The 23333-nt window shown below is 42.2% G+C and overlaps 1 protein-coding gene across 5 annotated transcripts in view; it reads left to right on the top strand.

Moving 5' to 3' along the window:
- Positions 1–23333, top strand: part of DENND5B (DENN domain containing 5B) — a 116252-nt gene that overhangs the window by 53769 nt on the left and 39150 nt on the right. For all 5 annotated transcript variants that reach the window (XM_080392233.1, XM_080392229.1, XM_080392230.1 and 2 more), the window contains 3 exons: positions 2057–2166; positions 7403–8069; positions 20387–20574. In XM_080392233.1, the coding sequence (XP_080248359.1) occupies positions 2057–2166; positions 7403–8069; positions 20387–20574 (965 nt within the window). The remainder of the gene's footprint in view (positions 1–2056; positions 2167–7402; positions 8070–20386; positions 20575–23333) is intronic.

Here is a 23333-nt window from a genome sequence, read left to right as displayed (position 1 = left end):
TCCCCCATGGTTACCCACCAACGTTAAGTGAGACAGACATAGTGCTAAAAAAAACCACAGTAGTGCTGCAGTGTGTCTAAATCCTGTGTTAAAAATGAGACATTGTATCAAAATACCCGTATCTTTAAAATCTCAGAGACGTCTTGGGAAGGAAAAGATTTCAAACCCTTTCTCTGAAAGCGTTTGAGAGCAAAGTGCTGTTGGAAGAGCTGGTTAGCTATTCTCCACCAGCCAGCACAGCTGACTCGCGCATCTCGAGGAATTTCCACCTGCCTACACATGTCCTCATGGCGGGGAGCTCCGGCATAAGCCTCCACTTCCCCTTCCTGACCAAGCGGGTGGTTGGCGCTGGTGTAAGAAATGCCTGACCTTCACCTCCTCTTCCTCCTCCTGCCCTGTTGTGCAGGTGCCACTGCGATGGCCCTGGCACTGCAGCCCCTGAGAGACAGCACAGGTTCTGCCATCTAGGTTAAAGATGTTTTAAGGGTTTCATACAACAAATGGTTTTCAACCATCTTAAAAGTTCACCTGGGTAATTTTTACCTCGTGAACTGCCACTGCATGATTTTTCCCCGTTATCTTGTGTTCCCCGCAGTTATTTGCACATCCTGAGTTCTGCCAGGCAAAGACTGAGAAGCTCTGCTTTCAGCTATCAGGTTGTACAGAAATTTCCTTGGGATAATTCACTCTGAGCCAGATGATTGTGTAGACCATACTTCACAAGGAGCAAAGGGCATGTACCAAATGGCTGTGGCCTCAGAAACCTTCGGGTAACGGCCGAACTGTGAATTTTGCAACACCACTCGGAGGCCGGTAGCTGCACGAAGGCCGAGTTGTCATACAGAACTCAGCAAGCACAAATTATACTCCCCCAGTCCGTGTTGCCTTCAGAGAGGGGTTAGTGGGGTTAGTGAGCTGTAGTTTAACTTCTCTGCAGGAATGGTGAGTTGTCTAGAGCTTGCCAAGCGTTCGAGTATTTTTTCATCCAAAATAACCTCTCATTAAAAACATTAATGAAATGTTCATTCTGTCTTTAAGTATAAAGAGAAATAATTTTTTCATTTAAAAAAAGAAATTCAATTCTGTTTCAGTAGCATATTTTTAAAAATATCTAGGTAACGCTAAGAAGTCCCAAAGTGAGCTTTTCGGTGCAAAGCAAGGTTTGGTGAAAAGCATTTCACATTGTGAACTTAAGGCTTTCATCACATTCATCTCTCAGGTGAGAAAGGAACAGAACCAGAAAGACCCACCTGTAGTCTTTAAAGCAAGAAACCTGAAATTAGTAACCTGATACCTGAGAAAAGCGTAGTAAATGGTAATATAATTAATAGATTTTAAGAACTTCTTCTTTTGATTAGTGTTGCATACTGTAGAGCATCCAGTGGTGGAAACTCCATTAACAATATCGCTGTGAAATACACTATTTGTATGCTGATAACTGGATGCATTTCTGCTTGAAGTCTAATTTCAATCTTCCTCTTTGCACTTGCTGGATTCTTTGTGTGGAAAAAGTCTGTCCTTGAAATTTGATGTAGGAAAAATAGATGTTTTATCTTCACACGGCACTTGTGATAATAAAAAAGATCTATAATGAGTCCTTGAATAATTTATGATAGCTGGAAGGTGCTCATACTTTTTATTGACCGTAAGACAGCTTCTAACAAACTTGAGGGCAAGTGTTTTTTCAGCATCTAAGTGAAGCCATCTCTAGATGTTCAAGCTATAGGGGAAGGTAAGGAATTCAATTGATTGCAGGGTCTTTTTATGTAATACTGCAGCAGTAATTTTTCTCTTAACAATAAATTTCCATGCTGTAAATGCTAAGCTGGAAGCTGTGTTGCAACTGTAGTAAGAGTTTGTGGGAAGGAGGGTAACGTCAGACTGAATGGGCATCTTTTTTCTTTTTTAAAAGGTAGTATGTCTGTTGGGAGTGAAAATGCCCTTGAGATTTCACACACATACACACACGCACAAAAAAGTGAAAGTTAGCTGCTCAGGCCAGCTACCTCTGAAGCCTCACTGCTGTGACAGCTCATTATTTCTTCATTTGTTGCAGGAGAGAATTTTGACCAGAGTCCCTTAAGAAGAACCTTCAAGTCCAAAGTTTTGGCCCATTATCCTCAGAACATCGAGTGGAACCCCTTTGACCAGGATGCTGTCAACATGGTACGTAGAGAAGCTCTCTTCTCAAGCTGTTTCCTGACTTCACCTCTGAAGTAGTTCCTGGGTTGTTTACAACCAGCCCTTGTGATGTGATGAACAAGGTGCTTCTGCTGGGACTAAAAGCATGGACTGAGACCCACTAGGCATGCTGGTTGAAAAGCTGCAGAGGAAGAAGTATTGTGCAAATACAGAATACTCTCAGGCACAACAAAAGTAAAATGCTGCATTTCCCTCATTATTTCTAATTAAGTCTAATGCGTGATGAAACAAGTCTAAGCCCCATCTCAGTGAGTGGGTGAGAAGCGTGTGGTCACCAAGGATACATATCAACAGGTAGGAAGGAGGCAAACCAAGGAATTTTCAAGATACTAATAGCCATATGGAATTTTTGAATATAAAACCTCTTGATGCTGCATATAGCAAGGGAGAGAGGAATCTTTATGCAGAAGCTGGAACTTGCCTAAACCACAGCTTCTGTTTGGTAGTCACTTTTAATGGCATCTCTGCACCAGTGCATCTTCTGTACATCTCTTTGCTCTCAGCTAAATTTGATGTGAGTGTCTATGTGGCTGTCCCATGTGAACAGGGGAGGGAGGAGAAAATTTCTGGAGCAGGGGCAGTGATAATTGAAAGACCGATGATCAACTGGAAATTTTCCTAATGAGTCGATGTTCCAGGGATGTTTCCAAAGTCACCAAAGCACTTGTTAAAACATGTCATGACAAAGACAACAGATTACTGGTATTTGTGCTTCCCAGTACAGAAAATGCTATTTGTTGTGTAACTTAGAAGTAACCAGATGTTGAAACGGTAACATTATACAGTATTACTGCTTCCAGCTGTTTTCAAAAATGTGTATTGGGTCTAACTCAAAATTGGAAAATTAGGGAACCCATTACCCCCCAGTCTGGTTTAGATGTGTTTTGCATTTGAGGAGGGTTAGGACTACATACTAGCTACTTCAAAACAGAACCAACCTTGTTGTATGGTGCAGGTATGAAGTCAAGAGAATCTCCTGGTCTTCATCCAGGACATGGAGTGACAGGGAACACATAAAACTCACAATAAAATGGCTTTTGCAATGCAAAAGTGCATTTGGAAGTTCCCTGCAATCATGAAGATGTAGAAATCTGTAGTTCATCTCAAAATGGAACTTGAGTTCCATTGAATTTTATTGTTTAGCATTGTGCCAAATATTTAAAATGAAAACACAGGAGCTGGAAGTAGTGGTGACACAGAGAGCTGATACTGTGGCATTCACATGCATAGAAGGGCAGAGATGAGCCTGCCCACTCCTCCTGCCTGCTGACAGCCGGGGATTTCTGTCCTCTGCTTCCAAACGTGCACTGATGGAGACGGTGCAGTGTTTGGGGCAGGTCTCCGCATCACTTTGCTTATACAGAAGGCACAGAGGACTCAGAACAATGCTTCATCAGCACACTTAAGACGGTAATAACTCTGCTACTAAGGCTACTCATGCCTTTTAGCTCTGCCTTTGAAGTGGGGGTGCTCAGAGGAGAAGCAATGAGGGGTGCGCAGCAGGAATAGGGCAGCAAGAGGTTATAGCTGGAATTGCTGCATTATATGTCTCTTACATTACAGCTGAAAATGTCTAGTATTCATGAAATGTGATCATACAGGACAAAAATAGAATACTAAAAACTGCAGGAGACCTATTAAAATAAAATAATTGAACTGAGCTGCATTCAGCTGAAACCATATAGCTGAAGAACACATCTTTCATTTGCAGTGTGTCTTGGAGGGAAAAAAAAAAGCATTTACTAACAGCAGCAGTATTTAATGGTCTTTTAAATCATCTTTTGGAAAACTTCTTTATTGTTTTGATCTGAAACATCATTTAAAGTAATATCCACCTCCGCAGAATCCCTTGAGGCAATTATTGGCCTTTCTGATCTTGCCTTGCTGTATTAGTTCTGCCTATGTGTTTGCTTTATGTGAGCTTCCAGAAGCAATTTTCCTCAGAGAAGAAAATGCATAAATCCTTGAACGTTAACTTGTGAGAACTCTGGCTTTGCTGGATGCCTAAGGAATTTCAATTGCCTTCTGAAACCATCCTGTCACTTTAAAAATAACCCCCTGAAGTCCCAGGCAATCACGCTGCCTACAAGTTGTGTTTTCCCTCCTTTTCAAAATACATATCAAAATACAGAGTTCTCTTTAATAGGGAAGTATTTCTTCCCCCCACACTGCTTTTTGTGATTATCCCTGCCTAATGTCACATACTATCTTCTGTGGTCATTCTGCAAGTAATATGTTGTACCAAAATTAATTTCTCAGTAGAGAGGAAAGTGCAAGTTTTAGGAAATAAACCTCCTATTTTAGCCCTCTGGTTCATCGAAGCGTATAAATCTTAGCCTGTATTTTTGAAGTCCAAGGAAGCATTGTTCATTTCACATCTTGTACTCAAATGAAAGAATTAAAGGTTCCCCAGTGTAATTTGAAGGAGCAGGCTTTAATACAAACAAAAGCATCTTTCTTGCCACCCCCTCACCCATGGTGCATTTTGGGTATGGTGCTTGCTGCCATGGCATGTTGTGAACATGAAAAATATCCGGGGGCTTCAAAAGTGAAATAGAGGATCTAATGGAGAGGAGATGAACCAGTGCTAATGGGCAGTGGTCCAGAGGGAACCTTTGGTTCAGAAGTACCTGCAACTGGTGATGGCTGAGGGGAGGAGGGAGGGAGGGAGGGAGAGACTACAGAGTGTGTGTCTCTGTGTGTGTCCTGCCTCCATGTTTAGGAAAAGATAAAAATACCTCCTACCTATCAGTTCTAGAGATGGGGTATGGATTAGCTGACATCTTTGTCTGTCTTTGTGCAGCTTCCCTTTATTTTCACAAACCATGTTGATTATAAGCCTTATTGCAAGTATGGCTTAATTCCACATTTTTCTGCTGATGGATATGTTTAAAAATGAAAAGTGCTCTGGAAACCAGAATCTTGTCATTTGAGCAGTACTGTTGGGTAGTATGCTTTTATATAAAGATACAATAAAGGTGACCTGACTGCTGCCTTGCCGTTAGCCAGCCAGCTTCACCAGCAGGCAAAGCTTTCAGACCCTGTAACGTGTCCCAGGCTGCTCTTCCCCAACACTCTCCTGTGGGGTGTATGACAAACACAGACGAGATGGGAAGTGATTGATGTCTAAGGCACTAAGATGAAAGTTTTCATGCATTAACTGCAAATCTGAAGCTTTCTGTATTGCTGGAAAATGAACACAGACCCTTCCTTTTGATCTTAGTTTCTTAAGTGACTCTTGGTCGCTTTTCCCTGCCGGGGTGCTTTCCCATCTTCCTTCTTTCTCTGCCTTTTCCTGTGTCCTTTTGTAGTTCTAACAACAGTGGCAGTCTCTGTGCCAGGGTGTTGTAGCCAGGGTTTTAAAATGTCAATACTCTGCATATGTGGGACTGTGGCTGAAACTTAACAGATGCGTGTCCCTTTGTGTGTTTATACTCAGTATATAAAGGGTGAGGGAGTAGTAATTAAGACTTGGGAGGAAATGTATGCAAAACAGCCTTCTGAAACTCTCAGCTGGTCTGAATTTCCCTGATGCTTATCCGTTCTTGATTGTACCAGTACATATAATTTGCTTATCTGGGTATTTTTCTGTAAAGTGAAGAAAATATAATCTTTGATAGTGTTGAGATTAAAACCTATAATTTTGGCCTGACTGGATTTGATAAGACTATAGCAACCATTGAAAGCCCACACTCTTGAAATAAGTTTTTATTAAGCAAGCCAGCCAAAAAATGAGGTTGACATATTTATTTTGCAGAGTAAATTTAAATAAAGCATGAAACAAGGATTTTTTTACTATACACTTTATTAGAGAAGCCTTAACCGTGGCACTGCTGTTGATGCCTCAATAAACACTATAAATCTTTTGAATGAAAACGTGGCTGTTGTTCAAAAATGGTTCAAGCTGCAATTTCATGGTTTACATCAGCAAAGCCCATCAACTGAATTAAATACTTCTACCAACTCCAGGCTTCTTATTTCCCAATACATTACCTTTTAGAGCAACACCTTGAAGAGTTGTCCTAGATAACTTAGGGGCATGCTAGCATGTTGTGAAGTGAGCCTGGACCACTTGCCCAAATCCCAGCTGGGCTGGTAGCAGCTTTATCAGGCTGGCGAACGATTTCTGCAAAGTGCACTGGTGAAGTCCAGGGTAGGGTTTGCCTGAAAATATATAATTATTTCTCTTGTCCTCTTCCACCATCAGAAGAATTTACTCCTGGTCAAGGTAAGACATTAGGAGATGCACTCAGTCATGTGTAGGTTCATATCCCTTGGGAAAGTGAGCTTCTGATATAGTGTTTTGGAACAGGAGGAGCACTTTGAAGGCTCTCCCTCTCTTCTTTCCTTTTATTTCTTCAGATGGAAGGTACAAAGGAAGCTGTAGTTCTTAATTTACAAACATACTGATTTAGCTAGAACATGAGGAGTTTTATGCTGATGTACATTCAAACAAGTTTTGCTGGATGTTTGTGATTTTGTATTAGATGGATGATAGAATTCCTGAGGAATGCCTGGAAAAATGCCTCAAGTTATCGCTAGGGTTATGTTTCAGAGAAACACACAGTGTAGTAGAATCACTGCAAAGGATTTTGCTGAGTGGTAAATCAAAACCTAGGCTTTCATAGCTTCTGTCTGTTTCCCTTCGTGGACCCCCCTGCCCTCTTCTTCCAATCTAAACTATTTTGTAGCACTTAAGGAAGAAAGTACATGTAATAGCTGTCAGTCAGTTGGGTTTTTTCTTTTAAGAAAATAAGGGAAGATCAAAGAATTTCAAGAAGTCTGTGTAATTTGATCAGTGGTATAAGATGCTTCCTTAGCTCTCTGATTTTAGAGTACGGTGGGCACAATACATGTGAATGACAATAAAACTGGATGTTTTTATATGATGCTTAAGTAGATGAGACGCATACTATTCAGTAGTGAAGATAATTTCACAAAGTAATGAAAAGGAGTTGTAATGATTTAATAGATAGCTCATTTTGGAGGCTGTTTTCATTTCTTCAGTCATGTCTACCTCTTCTTTTAAGCAGTGTCAGTCTTAAGCTGTATGCTTTTGGGCTACTTTTCAGGGGAATTATGTTTAAAGATAAATGGCTTGTTATGATGTGGAAAAAAAGAATGTGTCTGTACAGCAAAAGTAGCAAAATAAAATTGTAGCTTAGATAACTATATCTATTTCTTTTCTCTTTTTTTTTAGCTATGTATGCCCAAAGGGCTGTCTTTCAGGACACAGGCAGATAACAGAGATCCACAGCTCCATTCGTTCATCATCACCAGAGAAGATGGCTCTCGTACGTACGGGTTTGTGCTCACATTCTATGAGGAGGTCACGAGCAAGCAGATCTGCACGGCCATGCAAACGCTCTACCAGATGCACAACGCAGAGCAATACAGCAGCGTCTGCGCCTCCTCCTCGTGCAGCATGGACTCGCTGGCCAGCAGCATCGACGAGGGCGATGCCACGTCCCTCGCCAAGCTCCAGCGGTACAACTCCTACGACATCAGCAGAGACACACTGTACGTCTCCAAATGCATATGCCTCATCACCCCTCTGCCCTTCATGCAAGCCTGCAAGAAGTTCCTGATCCAGCTGTATAAGGCGGTGACCTCCCAGCAGCCACCGCCTCTGCCCCTGGAGAGCTACATCCACAATATCCTCTATGAGGTGCCCCTGCCCCCCCCGGGGAGGTCCTTGAAGTTTTATGGGGTCTACGAGCCTATCATTTGCCAGAGACCTGGGCCCAACGAGCTGCCACTCTCTGACTACCCACTGCGGGAGGTCTTCGAGCTGCTGGGCCTGGAGAACCTTGTCCAAGTTTTCACCTGTGTTCTTCTGGAGATGCAGATCCTTCTGTACTCACAAGGTGGGCACTCGTCTGACGATGCACACTGGGTCTGTTCCCAGTGGGCAGTTCCTGGGCAGCTGCAGCCACAGGAGCTAATGTAAAGCTGTTGATTTTCAGCAGGTTTGTGAAATCTGAGGATGTAATGAAAAAATGTGAGAGAAATGAGTCTGTCCTACTGGAAACACTAAATAATTGTTTCCTTCAGGCGGTCTTGGTGCTGCTTGTTTAATTATGCATTGTATTTATCACTTGTGACAGCTAGCAATAGAATTCACTTAATTATTATCCTTACATTGCCCTTGATCATGCTGCAAGACAGCATGAAACTAATCCTATCTTCTGCAAAAATGCCAGCAGAAAGTAATACATCTTGCAGAAGACATACTTGATACTTTCTTTTTGAGATTTCAGCAGCATATTGAAGTTTGAAATTTCCTGCCATCTGTATGATCTATATGTTCTGGTTAAAGCACTGAGAGTTTTTTAGCACTTAGAAGCTGAAGTTTTGATGCTGGGTTGGAACTGAGTGGAGTTACAGGGCATCCCTCATAGTCCTGCTTGAGAGATTTGGGAACTCTTCTGACAAGTATGCTGTACTTCTTTTTGAGACACTTAAGACTGCAGTTGGCAAACGCTAGCTACGTTGGCAGGAGCTGCCTGCACAAGGCTGTCCACGTTGAAGTATGCCAGCGAGCTTTTGAAAATCTGGCCTGTACGTTTTCCCTTCTGTTTGTGTCTTCCTGCAACAGTGCAATACTCTGCTACGAGTTTGGGGAATCTTGGCATAGCACTGAGCCTGCTCTGAGGTTTTACACCCCTATTATGTTTCCTACATGATATTGGTTGCTGTGGGTCAGGCCCTGGTGATATTTGGGTACCAAAAGGCATGCGCTGCAAATGTTGCAATGCACCAGAGTGCCCAAACAAGTCAATTTCAGTTTCCTGCTGACTTTCAAAGGGTTGTCTAGACTTTTTGCAAGTTCCTCTACATCTCATTGGATGCCTGTCCGTATTATCTGGGTTCCCCAAGGGCTTCTGTGATGCTGACCCTGAATTAGTAAAATGTGCCTTCAGGAAACAGTGGGAGTGATGTGGGGTGGTCTCATCAGATGAGGGTGAACAACATGAAGCCAGGAGGTACACATACCTTTTAACAAAAAGAAGAAAAAGTGCTGAATACCTGGACTTCTGAAGAGATGTGATTCAAGCAACAAACAGCTTGAAATGGAGCGGAGAGGATGGGAAGTTGTCTAAAATGAGTATGGGTAACAAACCTTTAGGCTCCAAAAGTGAATGCTTGGGTTTGTCATATAAAAGAAAAGGTCAGTAAGTGTGTAATAGTAATAATAATGAATAAATGACTGAGAATGGGGGAAAATGTTCAGGGAGGTGGATGGAGGGTATTTCTTCTGCAAATAACTGAATTCAAAGGATTGCTAGTTCTTTGCAGAGCACTTCTCCACATGGACTCTGGGGGTTTGCTTTCAAGAGCCCAAAATAAAGGGCTTTATCTGCTCTTGGTTTGAAGTATGAGCAGAAATCCTGCTGTTAGTTTTGATTAGGCTGCTTTTCTCCTCCCTTCTGCTTCTGTGTATGTGTGCTTACCCCCTTCTTCCTCAGTTTGAATCATGCTGCCTTTGCCACTTGACAGCGGGTTCAAGATTAAGCAGCAACACCACTGAAATGCCTCCTCATCCCTGCTCATCATTCCCACTCTGGTCCCTGCTTATGAACTCACTGAAAACTGAGGTTTTTTGGTTTTTGTTGGTTTATTTTTTTACTGTAAGCTAGTAGCATTAGGAAAAATCTGCTTGTCAGATTACATTTTGTTAACATTTTGTGCAGATGGAGAGCAACCTGCATATGCATTACTTCTGTAATAGTCCTTGAGACAGATAGAAAATATCCACTAAGTAATTATGACTCAGTTTTTAGTGCCACGAGAAGTTAGATAAATAAGTGTTTTTCTTCCAGTTACTGGCTATAATTTAAGGGTTTACTTGTTTGTTTTCAATGTGGTTTGTTTGAGGTTTTTTTTAAGAAAAATGAGATTGTGATAATTAATCGTCTCTGCCCTCCAAAATTCAGATATTTTTTCCCTCTCGCTCTATTATTGATGAATCTAGGGATGTCCTTGACATGACCTTTACTTTCCTATCTAATGTAGACACAACTTGATGGCACATGGGGAAAAGCATACAGTTGTATTAGGGAAATTCTGTGATTATGTAAAAAGCTTCATAATGCTGGTTCCCAGAGGTGAGGAATGTGGAGTGGAGGTCAAGTGCAAAGCCTCATTTTTGGCACATCCTGATAGCTGAGTGCTTGGCTAATTGTGCACTGCAGCTTCTTTTAAATTCAGTCTTGCAATTCCTAAAAGAAAGCAAAGCAGCTCTTTTCCTATTTGAGACAGAACCAGCCTAGCTACTACTGGAAATCTCCTCCCTAAGCTTTGAGATCTGTCAGGGAGAAAAGCTCCCAAGTTCTGTCAAGGCAAAAAGTTTAAAAGTTTTTGGCTTACATACCTCTTGTTGCAAAGTAATGAAGACGAGAAGATTTTGCAAATGTGTCCTTCCTTTCCTTTCTGCTTTTAAGAGGATGGATTCACTGGACTGTGTTTCCAGTGGCCTGGGCTTGCTGCAGCCTTCCCAAACTCAACAAGAATTTAAAGATGGTCTTGTGATCACAGGGTGCAATTTCAAGCAAAACATTATTCACCCAAAGTCAGAATTCCCAGAAATGTTACAGTACCCAAGAAATGAGAGCACTGGAACAAAACCTGCTTCAGTTCACCAAACTATTTCCATGAGAGGCTGCTAATAACATGTATGGGAAATGTAAGCTGACTTTTCTGTGGTTCTCCTAGCCCTCTTGGAAGGAAGCTTTTCATTCAGGCTTGCCAGAAATTTTGTTCCTCTTTTTAAAGAATAAAGACTTATTTTGGAAAGTTGAGTGACAATATAAATTGCCGCACAACCCTGATGATACAATGAGCCTGCTGGCTCTCTGCTGAGAACTTTGAACTTCTCATTAAACATCTGTCTGCTAAAGGCAGATCACTTTTTGTGGCCAAGAAAGAGCTGAGAGGAAATGAAAACTGCAAACACTGGGAACAACTGGTCAAATGGCTTTAGTTCTTAACTTTATAGCCAAGCACAGGCAGCAGGCTGCCTGCAGGAAGGATGGTGGTCAGGTGGACTTCCACCTAGCTGGTGATAACAGCAGCAAAGGGCTGGCAGGAAGGTGGCATAGACACTGTACTGGCTTTTCTAGAGTGTCTTTTCTCTAATGAACTAGGAGTTGATGATGAAAAAGTTTATTTTTAACCCTGTAGCTGAGGCATAACGTTTCCAGCAGCCTGAACAAAGGCATTTAAATGAGGAGGTGAAGGTGTTGGGTAACTTGATCCAGCTTGCCCTGGACGTGTTCCCAGCATGATGGGAGAGTATCTGGCACAGCTGTGTGGTGGGGACAGGACCAGTGAGTAGCTGTTTGTACCATGGCTGCTACAGTCAGCTTTGGGTACCTGGTTGCTCTGTTCATGGTGTTGACGGGTGAGTGGTGTCCCGTCACCTGGGGGAAGGCAGGGTTTGTAGTGGACCGTAACTTCACTTTGCAGCGGTGGTGGTCAAGCAGAGGGGTGGAGAGACTGACATAAAAGAAACATGAGCGCATTTTTTGAGCTCATTTTTAAGCTGCTTCGCTCCCAAGTGTGTTGGACTGCAGGCAAATTCCTTAATCCTCTATTTCTCTCAAGTTTACAGTTTAAACTTTAAAGCAGCCTGGTGCTACAGAGCTCTCACTGTGACTTTAGAAACCACAGCTGGGGAACTGTTGGTGTGGATAATTGTGTCCTTCTGGGGCAAAAGCCACTATGATCAAAGCATTTCAGTCTGAAGCTGTGAAACATCTTTGCAGCTTGGGAGCAGCGAACAGTGCAGCGGCAGCGTTAGGGCAGAACGCGGAACAAGGCAAGGACGGCTGGGTAACTGGCAGGGACCCGTGCTTGTGCCTAAATGGCAAGGCTGAAAAGACAAGCCCTTTACTGGTCATGGAGACAGTGTGGACTTCCAGGGAGTTAATCAAAATCTCTGTTGGTGTGTAAATGTGATAGACTGCTCTAAGTGCTGAATTTGGCCTGCAAAGGTGACACAGAAAACTGTACCTGAAAGCACTAGAAGCAGAACTCCGGTGGCTTCAGGTTACATCTTCCTGCATATAGACAATACTTTTGAGTTTAAATAGGGCCAGATTTTAACACTGAGGCTTTGAAAACCCCGGGGAGCAATTAGATACTTTTCCCCTGCTATTCTGCAGGGTGCAGTCTTTGCAATACTCTTGCAAATGCCCTTTATTTTAGTCAGAGCACAGCTCTCCCATGTGTCCACGAAGGTGTGCAGGTATCGTGAATGTCCAGGCTTCCAGCAGTGTCTGCTCTGTGATAGCTGCTACAGTTTCCCAAGGATCCAAGGATGTCTGCTGCAGGGAGATGAATTCAACTGTGGGCTCTGCGGAAACCTTGGCAATCCGTTTTGTACGTCTGCCTTTCTAGGGATTTAAACATGAGAAGGAATGTGTGGGTGAGACAAAGATAAACTTCTTAAAGCTTAGGCTGTTTCTACTCATTATAATTTTGAGAATTTACCAGGTTGTTTTTCAAAGGCCTTGAATAATTGCTTCTCAAAGATTGAAATATTCTTTGCATTATTATTTTTCAATCTTAGAAATTATAATACAAATGAGTATGCATCTATATAGTCATCGCCTAGAAAAAGATAGTGTCTGAAAGATCTTTCTTGCGAAGTCTGTTTTGGGGGATATTTTTTAAAATGAATACATTCATGATGTATTTGCCTTTTGAAATATTTTTACACCACATAGTTACATAGAAAACTTCTGTTCTGCTTGTTATTTAAATAGTTGCCCCCCATGCTAGTATTCATCAAAACCAATGGGAAGCTATGGCATTTGTGTGGTGACGAAATGTGTCTATATACGAAAGAGACCTGGGTTTAGGGCCTCAACAGCACCACAGTCAGAGGAAACCGCAGTGTGTGTTCCTCTGGAAATGAGACAAGTAATTGGATAGAATAATCAGAGAATCAAATACACTCTTTTTATTTTAAACTTAGGTGAAAAGGCAAACCCGTTTTTTAATTCCAAGTTGCTCAGTTTTGTTAAATGAAGTCAGTATGGCCTGAAAAGTCAAATTTTTAAAACATCTGGAAACAAGGAGAAGGAGCTAGTACAAGTCTGTACCACAGCCCCGCTCCTGTTTGTATTTGCAGTGTGGAGGAAGATTGGGCAACTGCTTTTAACACTATGCATGCACGCACACACCCCCTCCATCACCTCTCCAATTATTTTGATTGGATTTTATTATTTTCCATTATAAAACATGTGTACCTTTTAAGAACAGGGAGAAGAAAGTTAAATTAGACCTTTACGTTCCAATCGTGGCAAATGTCAGGTAAACAACATGGCAGTCAGAAATGGTCTTGAGAAAGCTGCTGCCCACCGGGGTCTGTGCCCTCCCCGCCACCTCACTGCCCTGGTGCAGGGCTGCTGCCCACCGCGGAGGCTGCTCTGGCCCAGCAGCCATAGGGGTGAGCAAAGGGCTGCTTGTGTCATCAGGGGCATTTCCATCTGTCCTGCTGCCACGCTGTCAGCTTTGTCACAGGCTTTTACCCTGCTCTTGGAGGCTTAAGCATGACGGTAATGGGAGCTAATTGAAGTTTTCCTGGGAATTAATACTTAAGGTTGCTCTTAATCGTAAACTAATTTATGCTGAACCACTGATGGCAGGCTGTGACACAGATAAATTGTATAAATGGAAATTTATTGAAGTAGAAGGGATTTTTTTCCATTAAGCATTTGCCAACAAGGGAAAATGGGAAGAATTGGCCCCAGTGAATATCAGCCTTAGGATGTTTCCTTTGGGCCAGAGCTGACCCCCAGTCTGAGAGGCTAATTCTTAGTTCAGGCAATTAGATGCTGGCTTGCCTTGATCATCGTGTTTTAGAAATCTGTTTTGAGTTTTGCATAAACTGCCATTCTGCTTCTATCTTGTAACTCGTGCTCTGTCACTCACTGGTAAATCCACTCTTCTGTTGGGCTAAAGGGTGTTGAGATGCCATGGGTTGTTCCCTCAGGATGATCTGCTGCTTACAACCCCACGTCACCACCCTGTCCTTGTTGCCTGAAGGCAGCACTGGTACAAGGTGAGTTCTATAAGCATTTCCTGAAGGATTTTTGTGCATTTTATCTGAACGTTTCTTGAAAATCTCCTGGTCTGGCTTGTCAGTCATTGCAACTGCTGGTATACAAACCAGATGAAAGATGGAAACTTCCAGGGTGCTTTGAAGTCTGCAACGCTTATATGTGTTTCTTCTGTGGAGCTATTGAGACCTGATTTGAAAACCTTTGCTCTCATAAACAATTTTTGTCTCAAATGTGAATTTCAGATTCCCTCTTTCATCTGCAGTATGCTATATATAAACATGACAGATCTGAAGGTACCAAGCCCCTAGACAGGTCTCATAATTGTTGTGCACCATTCCTGACTCACACTCAGAGCTGACAGCAAAATACTAATTTCTATTTTCCAGTTTTTCCAATATACCTGGCTCAGCTAATCCATATGTTGTTACAAAAAGTGGCAGTTGAACAGCAGTTGCTTATGATACTTTGGCTGAAGAGGTAGCGTGTGGAAAAACAATTAGTCATAAGAATGTTTTAAAGCTGGTTCAGGTGTTTCCCTCTGAAGAATTAGCTCTTATTCATGAAGGGTCATTGATTATTTTTATTTATTTGGTTTTCTCTGTTGATGGCTTTGCTTTGTTTAAAGCTATTGTTTAGAATTGTTTTGTTCCTTTTGATAAGATACTCTTTGAAAACATCATCTGATTATCATCTTCCAGGATACATATTTAAATACGTGGCTTTGCAAAGCTGCTGTTATACTTTATGCATGTTCAAAAAGCAGTAGAGGAAAGGAAGTCGTGTCCAGGTAACTCATCTTTTCAAATCCTTCCAAGTGCTTTCAAACCCTATATAAAGCAGGACATAACAAAGAAAAGAAAGAGGAAGCACAGTCTTAATTTTTAAAGCATTGTACTGGATTTAGAAGATCCAGGCTGAGACTCCAGCTCAGTGGTAGGATTTCTACCTTACCTTTTGGTAGGTTACTGGAACAGAGAGTTGCAAAGCTGCCAAATTATTCTTTCACCAGGACGGCTGGGTGTGTTGAAACTAGAGTAACAGTGCACCGATCACGGCAAGAGTATGGGTTCTGCTTTGAATGAGTGTGTGTGTGTGCTCTAACACATGCCTTACACTAAAATAATCCTGTGATTGGGCATTTGCTGAGAAGGTCCCAGGTGAAATTCTCTTCTGTTTGATTATGACCAAAGATTTGAACGTGTTTTGGAGGTAGCACCTGAATGAGGGAGGTTTTAGCTGTTCTGGGCAGGGATAACATTGATGTCCTTCTCCTTTCTCAAAGTATCTTGGTTTCACTTTGCTGCAGCATGGGAAGGATTTTGAGATATCAGACTCCTTTGTAGTGGGAAAAGTAATTTTTTTTCTTGAGCTTTGTGAATTGCTTAACACATCAGAGCTTCTATACCCTGTCCCTTAAAATGAAAGGAGAAGGATTATTTTGTTTCTCAGTCGCTGTCTTTGTTTGGACTTTAAGCTCTTTGGGGGAGATATTTCTGCATGCAGAGTACCTGTTGTAACACTGTGCTGTTTGGTTATTGTCTTGTTATTGTATTATGGAGAATCAACATCAAGACAAATATTTGTCAAATGTTGTCCTCTTTCAGAAAAACATAGTGAACCGACATTCAAATGCTGAAACCTTTGCCTTCTCCAGCACAAAATAGTGATTCGTAATTATACAGGAATCTCTCAGGGTTTGCATTTTAAACATTACATTGTATCTTGTGAGCCATGTGAATATTACCAGACTTCTGTAAAGCAGGGCTGAAGCATGGTGCTCTTGAGGCAGAACAGCTGACCTGTGACGGAGTGGGTCCCCACTGCGATTACTTGTCCTGCACAGGCAAGTGAGATGCAGGGATTTAGCCAAGGACCCCTGGCAGATGCTGCCAGAAAAAAGGGCTGGATCCAGAGCCTTTGAACTCAACTTTGTTGCCTTCTTCAGTTTGGGAGAAGGTTATGTTTGAGAGACAGACCCATGCCAAATTCAGCTAAGCAGTTGCAGTAGAAGCTGTAGGGGCCACTTTACCCTCGGATTATCATCCTTGAGCAGTTTCTCTTTGAAAATGTCCTGTGTAAAATCAGAGATTTAACTCTCTACACAAAGAATCATAGAATCTTTTAGGTTGGAAAAGACCTTTAAGATCACCAAGTCCAACTATTGATGTAGCACTGCCAAGTCCACCACTAAACCATGTCCTTACATGTCACATCTACACGTTTTTTAAACACTTCCAGGCATGGAGACTCAACCACCTCCCTGGACAGCCTGTCCCAATGCTTGACTACCCTTTCAGGGAAGAGTTTTTTCCTAATATCCAATCTAAACCTCCCTTGGTGCAACTTGAGGCCATTTCCTCTTGTCCGGTCATTTGTTATCTGGGAAAAGAGACCAATACTCCCACCTGCCTACAGCCTCCTTTCAGGTAGATGTAGAGAGCAATAAGGTCCCCCTTGAGCCTCCTCTCCAGGCTAAACAACCCTGGTTTCCTCAGCTGCTTCTTATAAGCCTCCAGACCCTTCACCAGCTTCATTGCCCTTCTCTGGACACACTCCAGCACCTCAATGTCTTTCTTGATGTGAGGGCCCCAATGCTGAACACAGGATTTGAGGAGCAGCCTCACCAGGGCCGAGTACAGGGGGACAATCACTGCCCTTGTCCTGCTGGCCACGCTGTTTCTGATACAAGCCAGGATGCTGTTGGCCTTCTTGGCCACCTGGGCACACTGCTGGCTCATGTTCAGGTGGCTGTTGACCAACAGCCCCAGGTCCTTTCCCACCAGGCACTTTCCAGCCTCTCTGCCCCAGCCTGTAGCGCTGTGTGTGTGGCTGGTGTGACCCAGGTGCAGGACCTGGCTTGGCCCATCGGTCCAGCCTGTCCAGATCCCTCTGCAGAGCTTGCCTGCCCCCCAGCAGATCAACACTGCCACCCAACTTGGTGTGATCTGCAAACTTACTGAGGGTGCACTTGATCTCTGTGTCCAGATCGTCGATAAAGATATCAAACAGTACTGAGCCCTGGGGAACACCGCTTGTGGCTCTCTGCCAACTGAATTTAACTCTGTCCACCACCACTCTTGGGGTCCAGCCACCCAGCCAGGTTTTTACCCAGCATGAAGTACACCCATCCAAACCATGAGCATCCAGTTTCTCCAGGAGAATGCTGTGGGACACAGTGTCAAAGCCTTTACTAAGCTCTAGGTAGACAACATCCACAGCCTGGCCCTCATTCACTAGACAGGTTGCCTTATCATAGAAGGTGATCAGGTTTTTCAAGCAGGATCTGCCTTTCCTAAACTCATGCTGACCGGGCCTGTCAGTCATAATATTACAAGCAAAACTTGGCTTGCAGTTGGAGGTAGTTACCAAAGTCCAATAGTGATGGTGGGATAGAATCTGGAAGTGCTGTTTCCCTTGTTGCAGGCATACACAGTCTGCACAAACCCTGGCTTTTCCATCCCCTTCCATTCTTTCCTTCAGTCCTGGTTTTGTGTTCTTCCTCTGGTTTTTCTCTCTCTGGTTTGGGGAAATGGAGAAATCCCTTGTTTCTGTCCTCAGTAACCACATAAGCTTCCTTCAAAATATCTCTCCATCAAAGAAGACTTTATGCCTTACAGAATAGGTGTCTAACCTTGTACAGGCTTGAAAGTAAATAAAAAGTAAGTAACAGAGTTTATTCCTTCATTATACAAATATCAAAAGAACAATTTCCAGATTTTTCTGGAGGAACCTGGGAACATCCTTCAGTGAAAACTGCTGGTTACATATGTGTTTTTTCTCTCTGCTAATGGCTAACAAGCATTGCTAGATGGTAACAATTAATTTGGTTATTTTAAAAAACAGCTTTCCTCATAGTAAATTAATTACAAAACTTGCACTAGTGACCATGTTAAATACTATCAGCATCAAAAAAAGTCAGCGTGGATTTTGAGAGTCGAATATCCCTTATCCTAAAAGATACTTGCAACTATGCTGTGAAGACCTGTTATTTTACATGGCTGTGTAGATCAGAACAGACTTTGAAATTGTCTCACACATACTAAGACATGCTACCTTTTGTACTTGGAGGGTTTTTTTTAACCTTTAAAGTTTTCAGACACCAAAGCTTCACTAGTAGGTATTGTAAGTGAGTTTGTATAAGTGCTCCTCAACATGACAGCCAATGGATGTGTATAATTATAGACCGTTGCATAGGGAGAGATTCATAAATAGCTGATCTGTAGCTGGGAATGGTTTTGAGTATGCATGAAAATCATGTTGAAGATTGAGTGACTAGCTATTAGTAAGACAAGATGAAAAATATTTTTGCCCCGCTGGCTGACCTTCTGCAGATCGAGGTGGGTTTTCCACAGAGAGTTGCTAGCAAGAAGGAGAACGGGTTATGCAATTTGTTGTTTTAATTTGCATATTTATTCAAGTGCATCTTCCCAGTGACCTCTTAATAGCTGAGCAGCGTCAGATGACAGTGCTTTTGCTGTTGCTGATGTCTGCCAGGGTATCAGCCTGGCTTGTTCAGGAGACAGGGTGGACCAGGCTGGATTCCTACGCAGGCAGAAGCAGTCAGTGGGGTTAAAGGAAAAAAACCTTCTGACCTGGCTCATAACTGGAGCGTTCATACATATATCTTTAATTTCATGGAGTGGGGCAGAGGGGCTAGGAGGGATGAGCAACAACCCAAGTGTTGCCAAGGATCTGGGTCTGGCCTTGGTGAGAGTGAAAATATTTTGGTTGCTCAAGCCAAAGCTTGTGAGACTTGCCTGGCACAGAGGAGAACTGGGTTTGGGTACAGCCATAGAGGAGACATCCCTGCTGCCACTCGTGCTGCTTACTGGTGATGTAACTGTGCACTGAAGCTGGGGGAGCAAGTCCATTTGCAAACAGCAAAAAGAAGCTTTCACAAGTAGTGGGGGCCCAGGATGGGAATCGGAACTGACTCCGCACCTCATGCAAGTTCAAAGCCACTTAAGAACTTGTGCTTTGGTGTTCCTGTCTTTACCGTTAAATGAGATGTGCTGCTTCTTCATGATAAATTTAGATTCCCAAGGAGTTTGGGTTTAAGTACTTCCATGTTCTTAGAAATTTGGGGGGGCATTGTTATTAATGCAAAAGCTGTTCTAGTGTGGAGTAGAAGCAATCGTCTGATTTCACATTCACCAGCAGCAATCACCCAGCAGTAGCAGTCTTTACCTGTTTTGTGATGGATTGTCTGCAGTTTGAGATTCACTGTAGGAATGGCCATCTCTTTAATACCAACTTGTGTTTTGTGGTTTTTTTAGTTTTTTGTTTTAAAAAACTTGTGTTCTCAAATTTTGATTTCCTCATTTATATTAATAACTTGGATGTGGTATTGCATCGCGCCAGCTGCATATTTGAGAAACAATTTGCTCTTATCCAAACTCTGAAATATTCTTGCAGCTCAGCTGGATCAAATTAAATTTTAATTTAAAAAATAATGCATGATCTGTTTACTTGAAGAAAAACATTGCAAAGCAATGAACTAGTGGATTAAATACAAATTTGGGAAAATAATGCAATATAAATACGCTAGCTATACAGAATATTTTTGAGAACTGGATTTCTGTTAGGCTTCTGTTTGGATTTTATTTAAAAGCAGTGGTTTTAAACACTTAGGGAGTGTAAACTTCTGCTGATAATGTGGCCAAGAAGAGTCTTTTGAAAAGTACACTCAACCTTAGGAGTATTAGCAAGTGGAGCAGAAGCAGACAGGCAGGAGCAAGCAAGAAACCACAGTGTTTCCTTGATGTTCACTTCTTTCTTCTCCTTTTCCTTGGAAAAATACATGCTTTTTATGGTATTATTATCTGCACTATAGAGAGAACTTTTGGTATCCTTTTAATAAATTAATTTAATAATGAAATAGACCTAGATAAGATATGAATATTTATGCTCAGCAGTTTCTTCCTAAGGGTAATGAGTTTTGATAAATTAAATAATGTTTAAGGTTTTTAAATATTGTCTTATTTTCAAAAGAACATCTTACTGTATAAACATGGATTCTGTCTTGTTTTGTCACTGATGTCCTTACCAACCAGATTTCAAAAGCAAAACACAGAAAGATAATTTTGTCTCTCTCTCTCTTTCTCCTTGTCTAGATTATCAGCGTCTGATGACGGTGGCTGAGGGGATTACAACGCTGCTGTTCCCTTTTCAGTGGCAGCATGTCTATGTCCCCATCCTTCCTGCCTCTCTCCTGCATTTTCTGGATGCTCCTGTTCCCTACCTGATGGGGCTGCAGTCCAAGGAGGGAACCGACCGCTCCAAGCTGGAGCTGCCTCAGGAGGTCAGTCTCCACCTTTGGGGTTGTTACTCTGGAACATGTTACTAATATTTTCGTGAATGTCTGCTGGAAAGTGCCGTGCCTGGTGTTAGGAGGCTTTTGTGGCACTGTGAAGACCGCTTGCCAGGAGGAGTGAGAGAGCAGAGGAGGTCTCCGAAGCCCTTCTTGGCCCATTTCTGACATTAATGAGTACCGCTAATTATCTAGATTTCTAAATGCTTCTCCTGCTTCTTGCTGTGATGCTGAAAGTTTCTCTGCTTTCCCTGCATCACATGCTTCACCAGGTTTTGTTAACCCTTTGTGAGTGTCACAGTCCTATTGACAGAACTAAAGAACATTTCATTTGGGGATGGTCCCTGTGAATCCGGATCTCAGGTGTAGTTGTTAGATGGTGTCACCTGTCCCCATCCTCCTGCTGCAGCTGAGAAGCGTGCCCCATCCGTCCAGCCTCATCTCAACCTCGGGTGAGCCTGTGTGTTCCTTGCTGGGTTGAGGTCTTATTACTAGACCAGCATCCTGGCCTCAAACGAACCAGATTTGCATTAATACTGTGCCTGCAAACCACTTAGAGGCATACACGCATGTGTACTTTCAAAATATTGACTCACTCCAATGATAGTCTTTTGAAGATCTTCTGTCCTGTGTAATGGGAAGGGAAAACTTTTCCTGGTCTATCAATTCTTTCCACAGAGAAAAAAGGGAAAGCAAGGTTGTCCTAATCTAGTGTTAAAATCACTGGTGTTAGAGAATGAAATGGAAGCTTTTCACCTCAAAATCTGACCAAGATGATTAGAACTGCTTCGCGTTTTAACCTGGCCACTGACCACTCTCTGTATTGCAAAGTCTTTGGGCTGTGGCTACCCTGTCTGCACTTGAGATGGTGGCTGGACCTGTCTCTTGAGCATGCCATGCTTTTTAACTTCTTAAAATCCATGGGAACCCTAAGAATAACTGTTTGTATGGCTGTAACATCTCGTGACAGTGGCAGCACCGTGCTCAGCTCCATCTGGAGACCTCTCCTGGAGGCAGAGTCCTGAAGGCTTGCAAATAGGTGCTCTGACAGAAGGCAGGTGGGAGCAGCAGCAGAGGAGAGTATGCAGGAGCAGGAGTTGGTATGTGGAAGGGGAAGGGTAAACACAGGGCAAGGATAATACAGTTTTTAAAAGAGATCTATTTGAAGTGTTAGGTGGAGGTGACTGATTCTTAGCCTCGGTGGCATGTAACAGTGCAAATCAGGTCTTACCTCATGAATGCAATGGCCCAATCACATGAAATTAATTGTATGAAATTTGCATTGGTGTGGAAACAAAGCTGGTACCTAGCTACGCTTTTCGGTTAAACCATGCTAATATTGTGTAATTACTGTGATTTTTAAAATTTAGTCACATGCTTTTAGTTAGCAGATTAAGCTGTCACTTTCCTTAAATTAAGATTTTAATGCAATAGGCTTGCAGCATCACTGAAATAACAAATTCAGTATCACCAGTGAGGGAAAAGGAATAGTGGGGTGGAAATTGGCCCCCCTCCCATTATGATGTTTAACAAACAAGTGAAAAATATAGGCATTTATGAACAGCACAGGTCCAGTAACTGTGGGTGAGGGAAAGAAAGAAGGGGTATTGAACCAGGAAGATCTTGAATCTCAAATTCCTATAGACAATTAGAACCAGAATATCCTTCAACGTGCAAGCAGTGATGAAGCACTGCTTGCTTTAGCGTTCCTTTATTGTTCAGGCCAGGGGCTAGCTTTTCAAGCTCTTGCTCTAAATATAAACCATTTGTTTGTTAGAGATAAAAATTCTAACAACTGGCCATCATGCTGTCTTAAGGTTACTAATCTCTCTGCGTTAACTTTAATCATCAGATGTTTTTGAAGAGAGAAGTGAGACCAATTCCCCAAGGGTTTTTTTGAATCGCAATCTCATTTTTCAAATTTTGTAAATGATATGCAGAGCTGAAATTAAAAAGCCTTTGAAATGAAATATTGATAGATAAGAAGACAGTCCTTGAGCTAAAGAACCGTACCAACACATAGCACAACTCTTTAATAGCTGTATGGTTAAGTAAAGCAAATTGGTTTTTATGAAGAAATGCTTTTCTTTGTACAGTCCAAATTTATTGTGAAAAAGTGAGCTGAAGGGACATTTCTGCTTAACTAAATGAGTCCTAATACCCTTTAAAGTATCTATGTGAAAGGTGATTCATGTCAAACGTCCCTGAAACATCCGATAACAGTGTTTGCTGTGGAATATATTGTTCTGCTGAAAAATAACCTCCTCAGAAAAGGAGGAAAAGTCCTTTCTGTTAGCATATTCTGAAGATTAGTTGGTTTGGTGAGAAAAATGTCGTGTTTGGTAAGAAGTAGAAAACAGTAAAAGTGCCTTGGAGAAGGCAGAGGAGTTGTGCTGATGGCCAAGTCAGGCTAACAAAGACCTGCTGCTGCTGCTGGCGCTGCTGTTGCCCTGTGGATTTCTGCATCTCCTGTTCTGCAGCTTTATGCCAGGGTAAAACCTGTCAGGGCTCAGCACCTTGGGAATCTGACCTGGTTTAAGATTTTATTCAGCACAGTGCACTCAGAGAGTGAATTTCAGATGCAAGCCGTGGTTCAGAAAAGATCGATTACTGTTTTTCATGCTGCTATTATTCCTGAGGGTGCATTTGCAGTGTAATTAATTTTTATGTAGGATTCTTCCACCCTCCCAATGACTATTTCTTAGTAAAAGTATCTGCTCTGCTAGATTCATGTCTTCACTTAGCTTTAA

This window comes from Falco punctatus (genome assembly GCF_963210335.1).
Source record: "Falco punctatus genome assembly, chromosome: 6".
Lineage (NCBI taxonomy): Eukaryota > Metazoa > Chordata > Aves > Falconiformes > Falconidae > Falco > Falco punctatus.
The sequence above is the reverse complement of the archived record's forward strand: the minus strand, read 5'-3'. Positions and strand labels throughout refer to the sequence as shown.